At 39.3% G+C, this 24574-nt stretch overlaps 1 protein-coding gene across 11 annotated transcripts in view; it reads right to left on the reverse strand.

The window, feature by feature from the left end:
- Window positions 1–607: 607 nt before the first annotated feature.
- The window catches only part of adgrl2a (adhesion G protein-coupled receptor L2a), a 90977-nt gene continuing 67010 nt past the window's right edge, over window positions 608–24574 (reverse strand). The window contains exons 9-24 of one of the 11 annotated variants that reach the window (XM_060881795.1): window positions 24288–24326; window positions 19310–19493; window positions 18337–18459; window positions 16952–17157; window positions 16159–16332; window positions 15746–15955; window positions 15030–15250; window positions 13634–13700; window positions 10425–10516; window positions 8013–8181; window positions 7628–7756; window positions 7034–7130; window positions 5751–5879; window positions 5083–5100; window positions 3138–3176; window positions 2473–2591 (exon numbers count right to left, since the gene is read on the reverse strand). In XM_060881795.1, coding sequence (XP_060737778.1) covers window positions 3139–3176; window positions 5083–5100; window positions 5751–5879; window positions 7034–7130; window positions 7628–7756; window positions 8013–8181; window positions 10425–10516; window positions 13634–13700; window positions 15030–15250; window positions 15746–15955; window positions 16159–16332; window positions 16952–17157; window positions 18337–18459; window positions 19310–19493; window positions 24288–24326 — 1896 coding nt within the window. In that variant the 3' untranslated portion in view covers window positions 2473–2591; window position 3138. Of the gene's footprint in view, window positions 2642–3137; window positions 3177–3518; window positions 3538–5082; window positions 5101–5750; window positions 5880–6406; window positions 6465–7033; window positions 7131–7627; window positions 7757–8012; window positions 8182–10424; window positions 10517–13633; window positions 13701–15029; window positions 15251–15745; window positions 15956–16158; window positions 16333–16951; window positions 17158–18336; window positions 18460–19309; window positions 19494–24287; window positions 24327–24574 lie in introns of those variants that run through there. The other 10 variants (XM_060881787.1, XM_060881804.1, XM_060881821.1 and 7 more) reach the window with 10 other exon arrangements.

Consider the following 24574-nt stretch of genomic DNA (forward strand, 5'->3'; position numbering starts at 1 on the left):
TGTGGAGCGTTCACAAAACAAGATCCTGTTACTACTTTTGTTATAGCAGCTATAAACCAGCCTCTATTTTTTTTCCCTCTTGAAATGACTAAGGCAGCAACTCCCCACCAACCAAATAACAAAAACACATTTAGAAGACTTCTTAAACCTCCTTATAGAAAACTTCATCAACTCAACAAATACACAATTTTGAATTTGTTCATGTGGCACCTCTACGCAAGTCAGTAAGCTGATTAAGATTAATATTAAATAAACCTTTCAGCCATGTGTGCTGGTGTAAAAAAAAAAAAAAAAAAAAAAAATCATCAACACCTTCTGACCTAACAGAAACGTTAATTCGATGGTGTTGCTGTATAATGATGTTTTAAACCGTCTTCCATTTGCTTACGTTTGCATAATACAGTGAAAAGCTCTTTCAGTGATTGCTGAATGCGATACAAACTGCCTTGGAGTCCAATTGAAAAGAGCTTGCAGATAAGCACTCAGAAAGTTGTCAAAATAATGGAAACGCTAATTAATTTGAAGTAACGCACCTTCTGTTTTCATGGACACACACACACACCACACTCACACAGAGCATTTAAAATCATGGAAATAAAACATGATATAATAGCCAAAAATTCACATTTATTTATTGTTAAACAAGTGTTGAACTTTACATTATTTGTATGGGCTCCTTACTAACATGTTAATGCAAAGAATGAACCAGTGCTGTAATGTATTCACAAAAGAGTTCAAAAGTATCATTGAGAATAATTTAATAAATAAATATCGGAAATCTATTTAGAAGAATGTGTCTGGAAAGCCTTGTGTTTGACTGTGGACTTGAGTGACTTTCATGCCTGGACAGATTCTCTGAGAATCTTTTAAATAAAGGCAAGAAAAATCCTAATTTCCTCCTAAAGCCTGATGCTTTGGTGCAGCAAACTCATTTTCCTGAACAAGATAGAATTTAATGTCAGCAACCCCTCTAAGCTCTGTGTCCACTCATTTCATCTTAATCCTCATCCAAACACACCATGAGGAATAAACTGCAAGAACAAATCATTTTCTTATAACATGTGCAATTTTTTTTTTTCTCCACACAATTCTCTTCTGGATGTCTTATTTAATGTCTTAATTAACAAGTTTCTTTCTTATAGTTAAGGTTGCCTTCTTATTATGCACCTGAAATACAACAAAATATATATTTTATGCCATTATCCTTGATGGGTTTACTGTACAACCAAGAAAAGATAAGGCCTGGGGTTTGATTGCTAGTGGTTATACAGCACAATCTGATCTTCATTGTAAAGATGGGGCCGTAGATCCAGACTACAGACTACAGTCCCATTAGGAATATCTTCGTACACATCTCTGCTTACGTGCTGGAAACTCCATTTTTGTATATAATACAAAACTGGATTTAAAATATGTGACCCTATGTACAACCTCTGACAAAACATTGTACAAGCTGAAACAGGAAATACTATTATTTGGTATATTTTTTATCTTTTTTCTTTTTTTTATGTGAAATCATTCCATTGTTCTGAGTCAGTCAACATCGGTAGCTCTAAGACTTGTCCATCGTTTCCCACGTCTGATTGTTTTTACAAGAAAAACGGCGCCATTTTAGACAAGTGAAATCTCACTGCAATGCAGCCACACTGGTCTACACGTCTTTGGGGATGTCAGCGAAACAGTGGAGAGCTATATTTCTGAGGGGAAAGTAGTGAAAGACAAAGAGAGATGAAGTATGAACCTTGTTCTAAACCCTCCCCTACTACCCCGCGTCCTTGTGGCAACCGGTGCTGATTGTTTTGCAAAAGAAAAAAAAAAGGAAGAAAGAAACAAAAAAAGAACATATTAAAGGCTCGTGATGAGCTGCATCTGTCCTTCCCGTACGTCCACCTCTGGCTCGCACTCCTCTTTAGGGGATTGGGGGATGGGGATTATATAACCGTCACTGCTTCCCCTGCTCATTTGATAGTAGCTGTTCATCTGTTGGCCGGCTCCTAAATCGGGCATGCTCTTGTAGTAGGCGTCCTCGTCCTCGCTGTTTTTGGAGGGCGAGAGTTGCTCTGTCTGGAGACCGCCCTCGGTTAAGGGCGAGTCTCTCAGGTTCAGCTCTCTGGAGTACAGGGAGTCCGTGGTGGGTGGCGGCAGACTGTGTTTTGTAGCTGTGGGCTCGGTTCTCACTCTCGCCTGAGTGTAATACAGGAGCGAGTGAGTCCGCTGGGGGATGAGAGGGGCATCCAGGTGGTGCTGGTGGTGGTGCAAGCTCAGACTCCCCACCATTAAATGGCTGCTCTCGCTGTCCACGGGCACCAAGGATGTAGTTTCAACTACAGTGGTGTCATCTTTGCGACTGGTCCCTCCACCGGCTGCATTTCTAGTGGAGATATGAGGCTCGTGCCGCTGTTTTTTGGCGCATGTCCTCAGGTTGCTTTGTACCAGGTCCGAGATAATCATCTTCTCGAAGGCAGCTTCGTCTAGGCCGATGCCACCGTTGCCGTAGTCCCCATTCTGAAGCGAGTAGCTATTATTGAAGTTACCATTTAGCGGTAGAGTATCCATTGCACTTGTATCCCTGGCATTGTTCATTGACTGTCCTACAACAACAGAACATGTGAGGAGGGATGTACATTAGTCACTACTGGCCCTGTAACGATAGAAAAAGGTTAAAAAAAAAATTTATATAATGAATGTTGTTTAGGACCGGCTTTAGATTTCAAGCATAACACCTAAATCTAAAGCAAATATTATGATGTATTATGATGCATACTCATTAGATTGCTAGCATGATAATTACGATATCCTAAACAACATGGAAAAAAAAAAAGAGAAAGAAATAGCACAAACATCACAAACACATTTTAAAGGACACTGCCAAAGTGGAGCCACAGATGGGCAAGTTAGAATATTAACATAATTCATCAGTCTTCCAGCTTATTTTGGGAGGGGGAGTGAGAATGGAGTTGTGTGGGGAGGTGGGTGGATATGAGAAAAAGGAAATGAAAAAAGCACATGGCCAGAAAAGGGACCAAAAAGAAGAGAAACACAGACAGCCAAGTCTCTCACTATGATGAAGCCAGCAAGCAACCATCCAACAGCACGACAGACAGGCAAGTGGAAATGACTAACTTGAGACAACTCACATCATGTCTGTCTGTTCAGGCTATCTGGCCTAAGAGTAGCTGATGGACAAAAGAAATAAAAAACAAACAAACAAACAAAAAACCAAATGATTTTATTGTAAAACATGATGTAATCACTGACAAAATCAACGTGAGCAAGGGTTCAGCAAATTAAATCTAATAGACAATTAAAGGCTTCTCTCCTCATTAAATGTCACCATTCAGTTTGTTTTTGCGAGCTGGGCCGTTAAGTCTGCAGTTAATTGAGTGGGTATGTGAGCGTTGTTGCCTTGGGCAGGTAAAGGTCGATCACAGCACTGCGCTCTTCTCACAGCTTGCAATGACAAAGGTTTTTTTTCCCGCCCCTTTTCTGTTTTACTACACTGGGTCAGCGATTATTGGCATCTCCTCAAATGGACGTCTTGGAAATAAAAAAAAGGAATGAAAGAATGAAGCAGACAAAGAGACGAACATTTGTAATGCCTAGCGGGGGTTTGGGATCGAGAGAAAGGGGAGTAAAAGAAAACATTCTGGTAAACCTTGCAAATATGATATGTGTGAAAACGAATAGAACTATGTGTCTTATTGTGAAATGGTTCCTCGCTGATAACGGCCAAAATAATTTGCACGTAGAAAACCTGATAATAAGTGGAAATGCAATCTGAAATGGAGATGTACAACAAGGAAAATTATAGGAGTGGCTATAAAAAAGTAAAGCTCTTTTTTTTTTTACCACATGGGTATCCTGGTTTAAATTACCTGCAGAAGTTAATGAGAGTGATCCAGATGATCATCTTGCATTTTTGATAATAATAATTTAATGAGGAGTGAAGACAGGATACTGCATCGTTATAACTATAAGTCCAATTATTCACAGAATAGTGGCAAATGTGTTTACTGTAGAGACTCTACAACATTTGTTTATAGTTCACTATCTGGATGGAGTGTGTTGCAAGTGTCACTGGGGTTGATAATGCAATTTTCATATAAATAAAAAAACAAAATGTAAGGATATTCATATGAATGCTACATGCATGCACTTTAGTTTATAACTAACCATTTTTAATTGTAATTTTTATTTATAGTTATTTCTATATTTATTTATCTTAAATTTAGACGGTTTGCTAAATTTATCCCAAATGATGACTTATTAAGATATTTAATGTTTAAAGCTATTTAAAACATATTAATTGAATACATTATTCAATATATTAGTTATGAAAATGAAGAATTATGTTGTAATAATACTGTTTTTATCTTTAAATTCATTTTAGAGTTATAATTTTCATCACCAGTGTAATAAAGTTTACGTGTAACATCACTGACAGTGTTAGACCAGTGGCAGACGTTCATATGTCCTCAATCAAACTGGACATACTTTTTAAATGTTACTTCCTAATGCTTGAACTAATCTGTGGTGGTGATGATACACCCAATATAATCTTCCATACCGGTCATGTCATCAATATGTTATTATTTTTTTTTTTTAACAAATTATCGTCTCCGATATCCATGATAGGATATATTTTAAAATATTGAACTTGTCTTATTGTATCTCATTCTACGATGAATATGTCATTTCCAGCACCACAGGCACAGCTAGAAAATCATTTGAGGCATCTGTAAAACAGTTTTTTTTTTGTTTAGCGAAAACAATTGCCCGATCACTTGCGTTGCAGTTATTTGAAGTTTCCCTCCTTTTCGTAGTGTTATTATTATTATAGTAGCTCTGTTCTTACTAAGTGTTCAAAATCTAAAATCCTAATTGCATATTTCTCCCCCACTTCATATACAAGTCAGTCCAGATAATGGCCATATTTCTTTAAAACTTAAAGATATCTGAACCACTTGCTCACTGAATATCGATGGTCTGAGGCTAAACCAGTGATTGTGCCTTTTTAGAAAAAAATCATGCTGAAAAAAAAAATTTACATTTGATAGGCAAAGTTAAGTTTTACTCCCATACTTGTCTCTCTGTAGGTCGCTAGAGGCATGCAGCAAGAGGGAAAAAGCAGAGCAAATAGATATTAAGGTTTCACATCAATTTCCAAAATGTCACAGCACTTGAATGTCACACCCTGGGGCACGCTTGTAAATCACAGTCGCATATGCTTTAATTGTGTTTTAGGCTGAAGCTATTGGAATGGACGCCAATCAATTTCAACTTGATTATGTATAATTGGCTTTAATTCCAATGAAATAAATGAGAAAAAAGGTATCGGTTTCACTCCACATTTTGAAGGATAAGCTTCAGCTTGCTTCATAATATTCCTAATATTATGAATTGAAATACAATCAAATCCATCAAACGATCAGAAATCAATATGAATAACTGGGGAGGAATGAACTGAATTGTGAAAGGAATAAAAAATAAAATAATGAATAAAAAGCTGAGCCTTAAAATGAGGAATTGTATACAGTATATCGGAGACGACGATACTGAAATGTGTCCAGGGTAATATACATTTCAGTTCTGTCTAAACCAAAAAGTTGGTTTATGCCTTCGATCTGGAATTCATATATATCTGTATATTAGAGAACAGAGAGATAGAGAAAGAGAAAGAGAGAAGAGAGAGGGAATGATACTACAAGGCAGCAGTACAGTAGAGAAATGCAGTGGTTTAGTAAGCGCACCTGGAGAGTTAAAGACAGGAGCTGTAGGAGTGTTACATACAACCGTTTCGGCCAGTAAGGTATTGTACGGGTTGTTAGTGCCTTGGGGTCGTAGTAGAGGGTTTGTTAGTAGATAATTGGCCGTCATTCCTGGATGAGCAAGACAGAGAAGAAGATGCAGAAGTTCAGAGCAGAAGAATATAAGCTCTCATAATATTTTATGACGACGAAAAGCAAGCTCAGGGGTCCATAATATTTCCGTTATTATTGCACATATGACATTTGCAGAATCAGTGTTTTATTTCGATTTTCTTACTAGGTATGATGATAGGATAATTATTACTGAGCTGCTTAGTATAGCAAGCATTTGTTACCATCATATTAACAATATAATATAATATTAATATCACAAGCCAGTTCATGTTGTAAGTGGGAAAAAATCTACCATCTACCAGATGATAGCAATTGGTAAGCATCTCAATTCATGAGTGACTGTATTCATTTGGAATTGAATTTTCATTTCTAAATATATATATTTGTTGTCTCGGTCAATGCAACAGAACAGAAGCATGAAGAGAGGAAAAGGATGTCAGCCCCTCCTGACTTATGCATGCATGAAGGACTGCTTTAGCGTTTTTTGAGCAAGCCAAAGCAATGACTGAGGAACACAACCTTACCACTCGGGTCAGCTAGAGTTGAACATCATCTTCTCATCATCATACATTTGTGCCCTGGCTAAATAATAAATGACATTTTTTCTAAGTCCTTCAAATAGCATCCACTAGGTCATTGTACATCTTGATTAATTGATGTGCCTGGGTGTGTGTTAGGAGCAGAGGCGCTTATGAACTTAAAATGTGCAGTTCTTCTGTGGGATGTTGCTTTTATTGTACACACGCACTGCACAAGGCTCTACCATTTTCTAGACCTTACAGCATGCACAGATGGCTGACAAATTAAAGGAAAAATACAGTGCTCAGATATGCTGCAGCCATGTGTCCTTAAATGGAAAGGTCATTCCAAATCAATACAACGATTGTCTTACTTGATTGTGACTGTACTACCTGATTAGAGTGGTCTCTAACAGAACTATACGTCCTACAGTTAAATTGTTTTTCCTTTAATTTGTCAGGAGTCTGAAGTTTGGTACTTCAATACAGAGTCCATTGACAATTACTCATTTACTAGCGAAGCAACTACAATCTATCTCCACTAGCTCTGAATTAATAAGTGACATTTTAGTTCATGAAAGAGCTTACGAAACTAAAATGCTTCTAATGTGGCACCAATGGTGTCTGACTGACCTTGATTGAGGGTTGATGTGCTGTTGATGTCCCCTGAGATGAAGGAGGATTCAGATTGTTTTCTTACTGTGTCATTCCACATTCTTCTGATTCGACTCTGTTTGATTAACAAAGACAGTAATTAAGCAATGACTCACTTTGTTTGGCGGTAAGAGAAAGATATCTCTATAATCTCTCTCTCTCTCTTATAACAAAATCCTTTTAACTAACTTCTTAACAGCATCATAACCCTGAAATCCAAGAAGAGTTGTTCTAGCAAACTGTTCCCGCTCACAGATCCTATTACATATTTCCTAAATTATCTATTAAATGTAAAAAAATCAGATACAGTTTGATTTCAGGTGCATGTACCAAAAAAAAAAAATAAATAAATAAAAAAAATAAAAATAAAAAAATAAAAAACATTTATCAGATTGCTTTAGAAATCAATGCAGTACTTCAATGTATGCTGTAGTAGAATCATCCTAGGTTGCATATAATATGCATTTTATATTAACAAAATTCCTTTCTATTCACATTGTGCTTTATCACTTCCTGAAAGTTAGAGGAAACTGGGTCAGCTTGGTTCTTCTAGGCGCAGTGTGCTGAGCTTACCTGAGTGCCAGAGGAGTAGCGAGCACTTGTCCTTGTTGTTGCTGTCTTTGTGCAACTGTGGGAGCTCTCACTTGGCAAGCTGCTGCAGCAAGATGTGTGGCGGAGGCATTTGCTGTACTCTCGACGAACCTGCAATTCAAAAGCCGTTTGTGTCCTTTCAGTTCCTGAATATGTGTTTCTGTTAACAACTCAACAGCTCTTAGAAACGATTTTATCAACCTGGGGCAACATATAAAGATGCGCTCTTGATTTACAGATACATTTATAATAGACAGCCTTGGGTAATATATATATATATATATAGGCACTGTTTAAATATAAAAATAATAAATGCTTTTATTATGAAATAAGCGTTTTTTTTTTAAAGGAAACAAGTAAAACTCACTTTTTTCTGAAGCAGACAGTGGAAGATAAGGATGAACATGCCCTGGAAGGTGTTGAAAATGGTAAAAAGATATGCCAGCACCACAGACTCGCTATTGATAAATAACAGACCGAAGGTCCAGGTAAGAACCAGCAGACATAGCAAGGCAAACGCTCCGAGAACCCAGGACCTGCGAACGCAGACACATACAGTAACACCAACTGTCAGTCTGCAGAGCAACGTAATTTGTGAGGGTTTAAAATAGGCACTGATGATGGCTCTAAAGTAAGACATCTACTAAAACACCAAAGAAAAAAAGGGGGAAAACATATATGGTGCAATAAAGTTTTAAAAACAGGTCCTTATCATTTGACCTGGGGCTGGGAGAAATGAGAAATGTGAGGGAACAAAACCGAGATTTGAATAAAGAAGAAATGAATAAATATGCACATGTATCAGTCTGGTTCTCATTAAAATATTACGATACTTAGGTGTGGAAATTTGGTGAATGTCACACTACTACGTGAAGAAACATGTCATTTTGAGCTGCATTTAGAAGAAGGAGAGAAGGAATATTGCACTTGAGCACTGCAATCATTTCAAATAGGTCCATTACACTTGAGGAGGCGCTGACAACACATCTTGGCTAGCTAAGGAACCAAAGAGATAGAGTTAGAGGAAAGAAAGAAACTGAAAAAGGAGAAAGGAGGAGTGGTGTGTGAAGATTCAAGGGAACCTTCAGACACCCTTGCTGACGGATAAGAGCATTGACAAACATGGAGGATGGGCATTTTAAACTGAGGATGAGGGAGCTGGAAGGTCAGAGGAACTGACGAGAGTGGCAGAGTGATGAAAGGGAAACTAGGAGGCTGAGAAAGAAATGTCTAGCTGACAGTCTTACTTGATAAATGGTTTATTATCTTCATAGCTAGAGAGCGTGGTAAGCAGGGAAGAGAGACAAAATCGGGTCAGACAGATCACAGTCCAGTTTAAAATAGAACAAAAGCAAACTGTGAAGCTGGAAATTGTAAAAGAGATGAAGCTGGCAGGGTCAGAGGCACGGTGATGGTCATTATCGTTCTGTATGTTAAAAAGCTGGAAATTGTGCTGAGCCAATTCACTTAAGTAGAGTAAGATACAGTACAAATGTGGAACATATGCTTTAAAGCGAGTCAGTCAAATGCAGTACTGTAATAAAGATTTACAGCTATAGTGGACCTTCTTATTTAACATCGCTACTTCCTTTTTTCACATAAATAGCGAACCAGAAACATTTGATTTATTCAACATGTAATATATGAGCACAGCTATACAAACAATAACGGTTAAAACAGCTCCTTGTGACAAGAGGGATCTAGTGAAATTTCATTGGAAATGTGCCCGTATATATTTATGCCATGAAAAATTTACTATGGCGCTAACGTTTTATGAGTGGCCATCATAGGTTGTGATATATGGTAAGAGCTTACCCAGGCAAATCGGTATTATAGTAGCCATCACAAACACGATAATTACTGGTTTGGGTAAGAGGAGGGTGAGAGAGAGAGAGAGAGAGAGAGAGAGAGAACAGAAAAAGAGAGAGCAAAAGCATATAGACAGAAAAGGGGAGGGGGGGTGTGGAAAAACGAGAAGAGAAAAGAAAGGAGATGCCACAGATTAGCTCTCTCCACATGCAGCATGCAAATAGTGCTTCCAGTGCCATGTAGGCTACGATCCTTGGCCCTGCAAGCTCAAATAAATAGAGTTCTGACAGGGTACAAGCAAATTTATAACACTGTGCAACATACATCTGAGAAATCCTGATAGTGCTCATTTAGTTTATTTCTTTGGGTTTTTTTACTTCTTTTTTTTTTCCCATTATTCACTGCACTGTAAAACCATGAACTGTCGTTCAATTCTGATGAAACTCAACATTTTGTGTGAGTAAAAGAGGCAGACAGATAGAAAAGGAAGACATACTTAAATGTTATTACTAAACTTTAAACAAAATAATAACCTCACTTGCAGGACCATAAAATGACCTTAGCATACATATTCTCTTTTCTTATATTAAAATATGTTCAGTGATTTTCCAAATGAAACACATGGAAATGCTGTTATTCTTTCTGCTAAATCCTGACACACACACTCAATCACACACACACACACACACACGCACAGACTCACACACACACACACACACACACACGGACACACACCGGAGACATCGCCAATGAGAGTTACATAATGATAATCATATTGGTTTTTTTGTATGCAGTTAGGTTTCATGCCCTGACGTCATCTTTCAGTGATAGTCCAGACACTTTTTAAGAAATGTATTAAATGAGTTTCTTCTGTCCTTCCTTCAATATATCGTTCATTACAAGAACTACTTTTCTAAGAAAAATATTTTTGGACTGAAGAAATATCAAAACTCGGAACAGCTTCACTTACTTTATGTTCTCCAACCTGCTGGAGTCTGGTTTCAATGAAGTAGAGTGCTTCACCATTTTGTACATTGTGATGACCAGGAAGATGAGATTAAGCTGTTGAAAAAAAGTTAATGCCTGTGTTAATAAATCATGGTACACTTGAAAATGAAAAGACAGAAAAGTTTCATCTGTGGCACTCTCGGGGAAAAAAGACAGCTAAATGTCTCTGCAGCCCGAGTGGAAACTGCTGGAGCCAACTGCTGGGAGATTCTATATTGATAAGGCTGTGAAAAATGAATCAAACAACAGCACACTGCAAGATAAACACAAGCACTGTTAAGAGAGAAGTGAAAATACAGAACAGCAGTAGACAAAAATGACAGTGGTATGGAAATGGAGCCACACTTAAAAAGACATGAATGAATGAATGAATGAATAGTATGTCTCTGTGTACTGTAGCTTGCGCTCTTTTACTTCCACACTCATGTCCGCACACACAAACACACATACACAAAAACTGCTGAGGTTTCATGATCTTTTTTTAATGTGGCATGGTATGTGCTGTGAACGCTGAAAAGAAATAGCATATTCATAGCATCGCTCATGAACAACACCACTAGCTGGTGTGAAATAAGCGTCAGCACGGCAACTTGCTTTTTTCAGTGCCACACAATCTAATTGATTTGTGCACTGCCCTCAAACAGCAGAGATAATCAATATACCTCCTCCCTCACATCAGCAGCTGTTACACAGGAGTCAGTGACAGGACACAAATGCCAATGAGAGAATGAAGGAAGGGATAAGATGAGAACGAAAAAAAAAAAAAAAAATCCCAATGTAACGGTCCTTTTGGCAGATTGCCGTGATGCCGCTGTGATGTCGTGTTTGTCGGTGCCACTGGCCTGACTCCAGTGTACCGAAATGCCCTTCATACACTCTCACACTGCCTGGAGTGGTGACATGGATCTGATGAGACAGGTGAAGAGGGAGTGCATGTGTGGGGAGCAAGGAAAGCACACACTCTCGACCCCCTCAGCCAGCACACACCACCAACTCACTTTCCCTGCTGCCCTCCCACAGGCTTCTGTTACCTTTGTAAGAGCTGTTCCTGACTTAGCTCCTCTCTCTCTCTCTCTCTCTCTCTCTCTCTCTCTCTCTCTCTCTCTCTCTGTCACTTTCTTTCTCTCTCCATATAGAAGGCCCTGAGCTGTACTGTGGAGAGAGCTTTTTACCGCGCTGTGGGAGTCGGCATGTGTGCCCAGTGAACTCTGCATGAACCGGATGAAATATTAAAAGTGCAGATGGAGCTGTCCGGATGATGCAAACAGCTCACGACGCGTCATGATCCGATGCCTCGAGACCACTCATTACTTCCATGTACTTCTTTACATAGATCTAATGCCCCTTTGTGTCCCAGAGCAGACCAACCTCTGGCTGCCTGCATGCTTCCAAAAGCTTCCAGGAACAACCACTTTATAAAGAGCAATGAAAGCAGAGCAGTGTTTTTCAAAGTTACAAGACCACCCTAGGCCTTTCATGCTCGATTCAGCAAAACTGTTCTATTTTCCCCCCGTTTTCTAAAATCAGGCTGCTGCGAGTGTTGCACGTTGAATAATGAGATTGTCTTTGTGTGCTTTTTCCCTTCCCCCTCCCAAAACGCTTTTCTTACTTGACAAGGACAAAGCCAATTTGCTGAGAAACCCTATTTCTATTAGTATAAATGTACACTGTGCTAATAGAAATAGGGTCATGGGTTTAGGGGAAACCTTGGCCCCGGTGATTCCCCAGAGAACTTGCAGCCATTGTGCCTCATCTCACATTGTCAATTGGGAAAATGGGCTGCGACAACTGCCTGAGAACTGTGAGCCCTGCTGCTTGAGTCCTCAACAATAAATCAGCTTCATAAGGGGCACAAGCCTTGTGTTGAAGATGACTAGAACACGGATTCTGGTAATCAGAGCTGCTGCAAACACATACATCAAACAGGCATATGGTTCCTGGCAGAGAAGTGGCTAAATGAGAGTCTCTCACATGCCTCTGCAAAGAGCCTTTTGTAGAGCTTTCAACTCAGGCTGATGTCTAATCTGCAACCTGTAAGTGCAGCGTATTCTTTCGCGGTCACTGCTGCTTTGTTCTTTTTAAACGTTTGATAACTTTTCACGTGTCCTGTCACATGGACCAGATTCTCTCCTACTACTATAAGACAAACAGCACTTTCCATTACTGTAATCTCAGCGTTTGACAGTGTTTGAAGAGGTCATGTCGTCTGTGCATAATGAACTTGGCCTTGGTCAAACATTTCTCAACCTTTGCCACCCCCTGTCTTCATTTGCAGGATGACAAGGTTTGACCCAGGACAAAGATTGGAGAGGGAGAATCAATAGATAGCAGAAGTCTAAAGCCAAACAGCTCATGTAAATACCACCTGCTAGAATCTCTCGCTCTCTCCCTTTTCCCTCTCTCTTTTTCTATAGACTTCTATTTTTCAGCTCCCCACAGGCCTATTGCTTCAGTGCTTCACCAATCTACTTGGAGGCAGCGAAGTCATAACCAGTAAATAACTGCATGCTTGAACAGCAGCTGTGTCAATATGATATGTCATATATGCCCTTCGCCTGAATGTTCCACAAAACCAGCTACAGAAATGCTGCTGGGAGCACTGTACCATAAGAGAAAGTTATCACCTACTTTTTGAAAAGTCATGCTGCAGAAAAAAAGAAAGAAAAGAAAATCTCAGTGCCATTTAATATTGGTCCTTTACTGGCATGCTGAGCATTTTTTTGAGGATAAAATTATGCTTTAATGCTCTGTTGTGAAAGCCTCTCTGCATCATGGCACAATTATTCCCACAAAAACATTACTCAGGCCTTTCACACCAGCTTTTCAGAGTGCTTCTCTCCTACAGTGGGTTGCATTGACTGGGTTTGCTGAGACTGAACTGATCTGCACAGAAATCGAAGCGCTACGATCGGCTGAATCAAGCCAAGGAAATAACAAAAGGCAGCCTGGCTTGATGTTTTCACACCATGGCGCTTCTTGTCGCAGCATCTGTCATTGGCTTGGAGAAGTCAATTATTGCTTAAACTATGAGGTGTATCATTCTGGCCAGGTCTGGAGGCAAATACCTATTTTTTTTCCCTCGGATTCCTTTCTTTTCTTCGCACTTGGTATGCACACACTTTCCAATGCAGACACACATGCACACAAAGCCAAGAATAATTGTGAACATACCATAATGATGAAGGTAACAGGTCCAATAAAACTCCAAATGAAGTGGTTGTCCAATCTCAGCCAGCATCTACACAGAGGAACAGACCAGACCTATTAAAAACCTAATTTAGGAAATATATATAGTTTATATATAAACTAGCATTTATTTTGAAAGCAATGTCATCCCTTGATAAGATTAATGGGAGGAAAAAAAGAGAAAGCTATTCCTCACTAAGACAGCACACTGTCTGGTGTAGATCACATTACGATGTTGTAGGCTTGGCAAGCCAGTGTATACATTACTGTTAAATGCAGCTCAAAGATGGTAATTGTCTGTAAAAGTATCTAGGTGCTCTTGTCTGTGACCTCCGGCAGGAAATATTGATTACCTAAATTAGTGCAAACTTACACTATGCTAATAGAAACCACAGAAGACATTACACACACACACACACACACACACACACACACACATTTGACTTGCGATCATAAGTTGTGAGGACTTCCACTGACATCAGTATTATTGCAGCTGAATAAAGCAGCTTTCCTTTTTTGGGACCAGCCAAATGTGCCCATGTGCCCACAATGACAGCTACAATAAAAAGTCCACACACCCCTGTTAAAATGTTTGGTTTCTTTGATGTAATAAAAACCAAAAATAAAACCAAGATAAACCGTTTCAAAACTTTTTCTACCCTCCATGGAAAAACGTATAAATGTTATTAAAAAAGCACAACGTTTAAAAACCGACAAAATATAAAAATTAAGTGAAAAGACAAAAAAAAAAAGCAACAATAACCTAGTTATGTAACTTCTGAGATGATTCACACATGCTGGTTTGATTGTCTTGCGTGACAAAAAACAACTAAAAATTCTTTGACAAATATATAGAAACATGGCAACACACACACACAAAAGTTAAAATGATAAGCCATTATTTACTATATATTTCTCTGTAGAACTCTGTATGAAATACATTTCTGTCTTTAGCTATGATTAAGAAAAAGCCTAGACAAGGCAGTGTGACCTGTATCAGGCACACGTTAACACACACACACACACACACACACACACACACACACACACACACACACACACACAAAGAGGAGCCCTTAGTACCTCTAGCCTGAGCTAAAACACTATCATTAATCTGTGTAAAAGCCTTCTCATGCAGCACTTGTCTTTGTTAGAGAGTGTTTTACAAACAAGCGCTCGCTAGAGGCTTTTTGAGCCGATAAAAACCACAGTCACTTCAGATGTCCTCTTAAAGATTTACTCTGTTTGTGTGTGTGTCTGTGTGTGTGTGTGTGTGTGTTTGGCTCATCAATGCTGCAATGTTGCAGAAAGTTGTGAAGTTACCAGTCCTCAGCAGACTTCTGCAAACACTGGAAATAAGCAAACCTTTGCATTAACTTACGCCTTTTCTGTTCCATAGCTCCCGTAATCCACAGCCGCAGACACTCCTACAACGATGGCGGGAAACAGGTATCCCGAAATGTAGTAATATTTCTTTCGTGAATATTCACTTTCAAAGATGTCTACGAGCATGAGATAGAGGTGAACTCCCTCCAAACACATCCAAGCAAAAGAGGATAAGAAGAAATAATGCAGGACACCAGCAACGATCGCACAACCAATCTGCGAGACACACAAAGAGCATAGCATGATAAATATGGTCTCTACTATTAAACAGATTCAAAAATATATTCTGCCTTAACATAAAAAAGGGCTGATGGCAAAATGAATTATGTAGTGCTTGTGTTCATGTAACAATATTTAAAGGAGTATAGATTAACAGTCCCAAAATGGATCTTTACACCATCAGACATGAAGCTATGAAGAATATATAAAAACAATAAATGGTCTGAATAATGCAGTTATTCAGATACTTCTGCTATTACTTCTTATTGAGAAACCGATTCCCGAAAAACTCATACAGTTGTGTTTAACAGAAACTAAATAAACGAATGACTTAAAGTACAAACGAAACATGTCTGGCTGCTTCATCTACATCTACAGCTGAAAAATTAAATTGTTGAAATTTTCGTTTGGAGGAAGCGACAACTTGGTGTGACATGTCATACGACAGAAATAACCGAATAACAGAATTAATGGTTCGCCCACAGAGCTTACCCTGAGTTCTGTCACACTGTGACCAATTAGAAAGAGGAGTTCAGCAATGAAGAGGTTAATGCAAAGGTTCTTGTGGATGGTGTTCCTGTCACTCTGCAGGCCACGGAAGAAGCAGAATGTGAAGATGCACATGGCCAAGCAGACGAGTGAGACCACAATGCCCACACGAGTGATGACCGTCAGCAGCAGCTTGTGCTCTCTGCCTGGGCCCTGGAGAACGACAGGATGGAGGGAGAGGACATATAGGGAGAAGAGATGAATAAAATGTTTTGCCAAGGCAATGATAGATCATGTGTGTCACAACCATCTGTTCTAGCTTCCTAAGAGCTACAAACACAGCCTGTATTGTATACATTCAACACATAAGAGGGTGAGGGTTACTGGACCAGTGAGTCCTTCCGATCTGATCTTACCAGTATTTCCTGATGAGCCATAAGGACGGCGAAATTTGTCAAATGGCTGCATGAGCAGGTCGTGTGGGTTTTGTTAGACTTAACCAGCTTGCAGCCTTGTGTGGACCAGTATCCCATCATGCTCCTTTCTGAGTAATTCCAAAAGGAGCAGTTTGAGTTGAAATAGTGTTGCATCTGACAAAACAGAAGACAAATTATTTGTGGTGTTGTACACCTAAATTGTAAAGCATTAATTCAACTCTTTAAAAATCATCAAAAAGCTTAAAAAAGTAAACCACTCGGTGTGCAGCGCCATTGCAAAACAAGTGCGAAATTGAGCATGGGACCATTGATTATATGAGCTTCTAATAGAGAGCATAATGGTTTTAAGGCATGTCTGTGAAAATCACACAATTACTTTGATAGAGAGGAAAAATCAAGCAGCAGAGGCTTCCTCTGGGAGCACTTCTGACCACTTTAAAAGACAAATGATAATTGGTCTTCTGGTAATTTCATCCCACATTGTCTGGCTAATCTGGGAGTTAATTTTCCAATCGAAAAAAAAAAGGGGGAAATTGTATCATTTACGTCCTAATGTCGACAAACAAATTAGTATTCATTAGGAATTTCGTCAAGACCCCCTAATAATCAACAGTTCATTCTTAGTTAATTTCATGTTCAATGGTTTTAACAAACTCCACTCTGACCCCACTGGGTATTTAAAAACAAGGAAAAGCTTACAATCTCCTCAGCTTTTCTGTCTGCCTTCCCACTGCACTCAAGACTTGTGTGTTTGTTTAGCTGTGGGACTCACATCAATGTGTTCCAGGGTAAAAATCACTGGCTCGGTTATATAGACTCGACTGGATTCCTTGTTGATTGAGGCAGAGATGACATCTGAGTTTACGGCCACGCTGAGGTTGTGCCCATTCGCCTCACTGCCGAGTTTGATTGTTGCATTCTCTGTGCTCAGAAACTGGCCCAGGTTTTTGTACAGAGCAAACACCAACTTGGCAACACCTGTACGTAAAAGGTAATGAAAACAACAAGAGACAAGAGGTCAGACAGTGATTTAAGAAGATTAGGTTTCTGTAGCCCACAACAGGTATGCATTAATGTATATGGAGACAGACTGTGATTACACTGAATTCCACTTGCTGCTCTGTATAACTATAAACGAAGTGAGAAGAAGCCAGCAGTAAGAGACAGAAAGCTAAAGTTCAGGAATTTTTTTTTTAAAAGAAAAGTGTGTACAAGAGAAGTGGTGAGATGAACAGCTTCAGACAGAGATGCAATATCTGAGCTAAAACTGCTGATATCCAGGAGCTCCCTAGATATGCCGAGTCATGCCCACCGTTCCAGCGTTATTAATACGACTAAAAGTCTTTAGACAGTCTCGCCTAAGGGATGGCGTCAGTGCTGTGTTATAAGTCTGAAATCAATAAGTTGGTGTGCTGTGCTCCTGAAGGAAAAGAAACATATTGCCCTGCGCACCCACCACAGAACCAATGCATTCAACTGCCATCAGAAAAAAAATAAATAAAGACCAAGACCTCTAATAAAGACCTTGTGTCTTTTCAAACATCCATATGTCATATAAGAATTATCAATAGAGACATTTAATTTGGTCATTCACTGTATAAATCCCACTCAGTTCTGTTAAGACTGGCTTCCAAGTGAGTTTCACCTAACTGTAATGTTGCACACACACACACACACACACACACACGCACACACACAAACGCACACAAACCCACAGACGCACACGCACAGAGACAAAAACATACACACGCTTTATCTAACGATAATTTCTTTTGCCCAGGCTCCTTCGACCAGATTGTTTGTTTCTCCAGAAAACTCACTTAATATTTCAGTGATGAGTTTTCAGCATGCACAGTTATTACACATCTATTTTCAGACCAGCCCAAAATAGGCAATGTTCAAATGTCATGTTTTTGCAGTAGGCAGATCTTTCGAATAAAGGCACCTGAAACAAGTTACCTGAATCAGATGTGCAGGTGCATTTATGTAGACTGGTGAAGGTAAAAAAAAAAAAAAAAAAAAAGCTAAATAAATAAAAACCTGACTGACAGTTTTCACCTTCTCCATGGTTACAGGCAAAAAAACATGCAGCGGCAATTAACACTGCTGTGTGTGTGGGGTGTAGTGTGTGTAGTGTATGTGTGTGTTTGTTTTTACCATTCCGACTGTTCAGTTTGACCGTATTGGCTGTCAGCTGGATAGATACACCACCCTTGCTGCTTTGGGGAAATTTGAAGTCCTGCACCTGGCCATCTGTGCTCAACACATAAACATCCAGGACTAGATAAAGAAAGGGAAAAGAAAAGCAGTTTGTATGGAGGCATTTATTTTTATCTCACTATTCCTACATTTAAAATGGGGCCCATACAAAAAGAACAAAAAACAACCAGCAAAATGGATTACATTTCTAACATAATGTAAGGACAAATATTTGGCCAATCACACACTTTTTTATTAATAAAAATGGTTTGAGAACTTTGTCGCATATAATAAAATCAAATATCAAAATTATCATCTCTTTTTAGATGCCTTTTGTTGTGAAATTCACTCTCAAAGCACAAAATGTTGGGTACAAGCAATTACCCTCTGATTGTAACCACCTATTTCCATTCATCAAATCTGATAGTAATTACTGACTTTGTGATATCAGGAGCGTTTCATGCCCTTGAAAAGCTGGAAAAGTTATTGTGCAGATGAGACGTCAACAACCGGCAGGCTACATCGTTTTTGAAAATGTTAAATTTGTTTTCGGTGATGGACAAATTCTTTTTTGCTGATGTACTGCTTGCTAAATCAATTCTTTATATCTTTAATGGAAGAGATTTTAACCAAATGTAGTTGTGAAGTCCTGCACTGTCAAAACTCCTGGTCGTTCTTTTTTTTGTACAGTGGCCTCAGTAGCTTGAACACAACAGTCTGCTTCGGTGTCTGTAGTTCTAAGGTCACATCCCAAATGACCAACTTGCATTTAATTAAATAAAACATGGATTTTTAGCGCCGCTTAATTATTCAGTGAAACAGACACAAGTTGACACATAAAGCAAATGCACTCTTAAATGTCAAGACTCAAAATCCCATTGTGGCAGGTAAGCCAAATTTTAGATTAGCCACATTTATTGGCAGTACTCACTTATATTGCTAGCTGGCACTTTCACAATTGCTGGTTCCATTAGATTGTCTGCAAGGACAAAAGCTCCTTCCTCGAGAGTGTCCAGTAACATGGTGGCAGCATGAGTCTGCTCTGTGATATTCATGCCTCTCCAAGACTTCAGTGCTTCTGGCCGAAGCAGGTTGTCCACGGTATCCACAATAGCCTACAACCAAAAAAGGAACGATCAGGTTAGCACTTATGACAAATGAGGTCAAAGGCCAAACTTTTTTGCTTTATACTAGTGCTAGTGCTAGATAGCCTATGGCAACTAAAACAAACATACATGCTTTAACACCATGACCACCATGATTTCTTAATCAATTTTTTAATTGATCTGCCTAAAAGCACATTCCATCCACCATAAGCACAATCATTAAAGAAAAGACAGAGAAAAAATAAATAAAAATAATGTTTGTAAGAAACTGGACAGTAATACAGTTCTTAGCGTTTTGGCCCTGTATTTCAGCACAGAAATTTCATCATAATTGAATTTAAATTATGACACTATGTAGAAAGTGCCGAATGCCAGGGTACATTTTGAAGGTTTTTACATCCAATACACCAAAACACCAAATGTAGCAGTAATGTAGCATGTAGCACAAAGCTTCCTGGCCACCACTGTGCAGACAGGTACCAGCCATAGCATTCCAGCAGTGAGAGCACAAAGCTTCCCGCATAGTGATAAACACTGTAGTTTAACAAATAACTCAGACATGTATTGACAAAAAACAGCTTTCTGAACAAGCAGCACATCACAATCAATCCAAATACATGCTTGACCGCTCAATGCCTCTTTTAGACACACTCTAGCTGTCGGTTTGAATGAAAGCATCTGCTAAATGAACAAATGTAAATGTAAATATATCGTAGCACATCTACCCAACACAGATGGGCCCTACAGTGGCATCACCATAGCTACTAAACAATCTGACAATCAATCACAGTTTAATCTACTATGAAATGACCAGCTAGTAGTCACATCATCCACAGTTAAGATGTCAGTAACTTGCCAAATCAGAGGGCAATATTCACACTGTCTTGTTTCACTAAAAGTTAAACTGTGTATCTTAAGAAAAAAAAAAAAAGAGCTTCGCTTCAAAAATAAGATGTGCCCTGCTTCCCATCGTCGTGGACACAGCAGCCAATTGACAATCTCAGTTTGGGAGGCAATGATTTAATAGATCATCAGATATCAGAACCTAACTAGTTCATTGCCTAACATAGGATGCTAGTGTTCAGTGCTGTGACATAGTCCTAGGGCATGTAGTTTTAATATGCTTAAGGCTTGCAGTGATAAGATGGTTCTAGCAGGGGGTACTGACACAAACTGTGGGGGGTCAGGAGATGTCGACTGCACAATCCATCATTAATTATTCCAAAAAAACCCCAAGCAGACTTATGCACTTCCAGCTCTCCTATGTGCTAATAATATGCAAATATATGCAAAAATCCTGGCTTTTACAAAACAACATTATAAGTGCACAATATCACAGTGCAAAAGAACTCGTCTGTTTATCCAAAATACTTCACAATGCAGGCCTGTCTCCTGCCATCTACTTGTGATGTTGCAATTTTCTGTGTGGCTCCAAACTCCTGCTCTTCATCTATCTTTCTTACTCATACCTGCAGGCTACCGCTGCTAGCTGTTGTTGACACTGGTGTCTGACTATCAACAGCTTGTTACTCTGAGTATCAGGGTTTCCAGTTTCCTGTGACTCTTCCCTTTAAAAGCCTTCGTAGCATCTGTAGTCCCATCAATTCTGCTTGATTCTTTAGGAAATGGTAAATTGACAAAGTGATTATGATTCTGATTTACACCATGCATCATGGAAATGAGCAAGTAACACAAACTGCTCTAAAACACAAATTAATTTTTTTTTTAAATAAATTCTATACAGCATATGCGATCCTCACTCACTCACTCATTTTCTACCGCTTATCCGAACTACCTCGGGTCACGGGGAGCCTGTGCCTATCTCAGGCGTCATTGGGCATCAAGGCAGGATACACCCTGGACAGAGTGCCAACCCATCGCACACACACACACTCTCATTCACTCACGCAATCACACACTACGGACAATTCTCCAGAGATGCCAATCAACCTACCATGCATGTCTTTGGACCGGGGGAGGAAACCGGAGTACCCGGAGGAAACCCCCAAGGCACGGGGAGAACATGCAAACTCCACACACACAAGGCGGAGGCGGGAATCGAACCCCCAACCATGGAGGTGTGAGGCAAACGTGCTAACCACTAAGCCACCGTGCCCCCCACATATGCGATCCTGTTGCAGGATATTACATTTATACTCATTTGCCTATTTATTTCTCCCCAACAAATGTATAAGTATGTATATAAACAAAGTTACAGCATAGGGTATAAATCAGTCTGGTGCACATGTCTAGCATCAATTATTATTCACTTATGCATCTGAAGTGACCTCATTGATTTTTAATGTGGTGTGATATTTAGTCTAGTATCTCCCAAACAGCTGTCCTGAGCTTTTCACACAAAACCATTATTAACAACGGAACAAAAAGAATAGTTCAGCAAGCGCTGTGCATGAGCTTGTCAGGGAGGTCAAAATAGGATGGCAATAATCGTGTAAGAAAGCAGCTGGGCCACAACTAGGCTAATCACATCCGAGCTGAAGGCTGCTGCGCTAAATGCCATCTCAGAAGCTCTTATGGGACGCTGTCTCAAATGGGCCACAACATAGGGGATGGGAAACATGGGAAAGTCGCCTTGGCCGAGAAACATTTCTTGTGCATCTTCTTTTCTTTTGCGATGGAAAGATTGGAATTTGTTAAGAAATGTGCTGAGAAATCACGGCAAGGTCCACCAGGAACCTTTTTTTTTTTTTTTATTTCTAGCACCATGATGAGTTGAAACTCATCTGCAGGCCAGGAGCATGCTATGCTGAATGTCAGACATGCTTCTAGTCAAATGCCGTCTGTGACAATGGCAAAAAATAAACTTGAGGTGTGAAACTGAACCTTGTGACTGTGTGAGTGCTGCTATAGCACTTAAAAAGCTTTTTAAAACAGCTACATTAAATGTAAATGTTAGCAGGCTTGAAAAGCTCAACCTCATGCACGTTTGCTTTTTTCTACCTTTGTTATATGCTAAAATGGCAATCGTTATGTAATTTGTTTTACTCCTGTTATTTTACATAATGGTAATGTTCCCTGTTGTGTGTTGGAAAAAAAAAGCAGCACAGTAACTTGTCCTGGAATTGTGCAGCTCTCGCTCTGAAACTCTCATTTCCTCCAAAAGAGAGCCAGCGCCTATGGGGTGGGAAATGTTTTCCTGGCACACATTTATCCCTCTACATGGTTACAGTTTATCCACATTGCACATAAAGCATCATAATACACCATATCTCAAGGCATGTATTGTCACTGAATGGTTGCAGGAGCATAACAGCTTTTTCTTTCATGGCTTCAGTGGTCTGTTTAACCTCCACGTCTCAACCCAATAAAGCATATTTGGGACAAAGTATAAAGGGCTGCTTACCGCAAGATTGCACAGCCATCCAATTTGCATTAACTGCACAATGAGGTCATTTTTGTGTTTGTTCAAAAGCATCCATCATCTCTTTATGTGATTGTGAATGCCAAAGCACGCACAACACACCTACAGTGAATGAACCAAATAGGAATTGCACTTCGTTTTATTCATAGTTGGCCCAATTCATAGTATTATAAGTCACTGGATAAAGTGGCAATCTTAAATAAAATGGTCTTGTTTAACGCTTGCTCAAAAGCCCTGTCAAGCCTGTAATGCTCAATGAGGTTCAGGTCAAGTCACTCAACAGCAGCCACCAAGTTTCACTGTTCAGCTGGTAAACATTGCAGTGTGGTGTTCTTCACTCAATCCAGGCCAAAATTCACCACATCTGTCAATAAGACATTTTAGCAAACGTTCAAGGGGCCTGGCCTTTGTGGGATTAGCTATGTTTTATTATGCTACGTCAGCCGTTAATGATGTTCCTTTTTTCATATAGATGTATTCAGTTAATTTACTTTGTGGCACCATAGTACAAAATCGTCCATTACTGCCCTTTTCCTCCAGCCAAACCCTCCTCCATCTTTTTTTTTTACTTTCCACTCTGTACAACAGATTGAATAGCCTTAACAATACTTAATAAACTGAAGTATTTCATTAATTAACATTTAATTAAATGCAGTGAATGGAGAATTTGTGTCATGCTACGCTGGCAGAGAGATAATCCTGTTGCACATCTGAAGGCTGTGGTTTGAAATATGGAATATCTTTATTTGAATTTAAAATTCAGATGGCAGTAAAAGGAATGAAACTTTAAGCCTGGTTACATTGCTTAAATCACAGCCAATGTTTCCATTGCATGGCAATACAGTATGTGCTGGAATAGAAAACCAACAACTGTGTCACTGTCCAGTTAAATACTGCACTGTTATCATGCCTTAATTCCCTTCCAACATGCTGCTGTAAAAAGAGTTATGCAAATAGCTGACTTTGCAAAATAAATAAAATAAATAAAAAAAGTTCACCCGACCGAAATAATCTGCTGATTTAGCCTATGTGCTCACTTCATTTCCTCACTAACTATCACTGGACCCTAAGTGAATCAAGGGATTTTTTTTTTTTTTTTTAAAATTGAAAAATCTTTTGTATTCTTGATCTAGCAAAGAAACAATGAACAGCCAAGTCGCAAATCAAAGGCTGAGACATACCATCATGTACCATAGCAGGATACAAACTGCACTGATTAGTAAGCGCTAATGGTTCCAAGCCACAGTATAGCTGGCATGAGTTTGGAGGGCACTGGTCGATCAAAAATTCATCAAATGATGGAGAGAATGAGAGGCTGCATGGCAGTGAAACATGCCGCTGAGCAGTGGCAGGGAAAGAAGGAGGAGTGGGAGGAGGGACGTGTAGAGAAAAGAAAAATAGTACCGTTGGCACAAGTATACCTTCATATATGCCCTGCATGTCCGTTCTCGCTTTTGAAGCTTTTTATTATTAGAAAGAAGACAAAAAGACAGATGAAAGAAAGAAAGAAATGCATTAGAAAACACTGGCCCTCAGACTCACATAACTGTTCCACATGGACTTCAGCAACAATAATGAGCTGTTTCGATTGCTCATTCTCTTATGTGCATTAAGGCCAAATTTGAAAGGTGGTGTCTGGCCAAAAAATCTGAATCAATATACTACAGACTATTACGCCAGTAGTATGCCAAATTTCTAATGCTTAATG

This window comes from Tachysurus vachellii, chromosome 1 (assembly GCF_030014155.1).
Source record: "Tachysurus vachellii isolate PV-2020 chromosome 1, HZAU_Pvac_v1, whole genome shotgun sequence".
Lineage (NCBI taxonomy): Eukaryota > Metazoa > Chordata > Actinopteri > Siluriformes > Bagridae > Tachysurus > Tachysurus vachellii.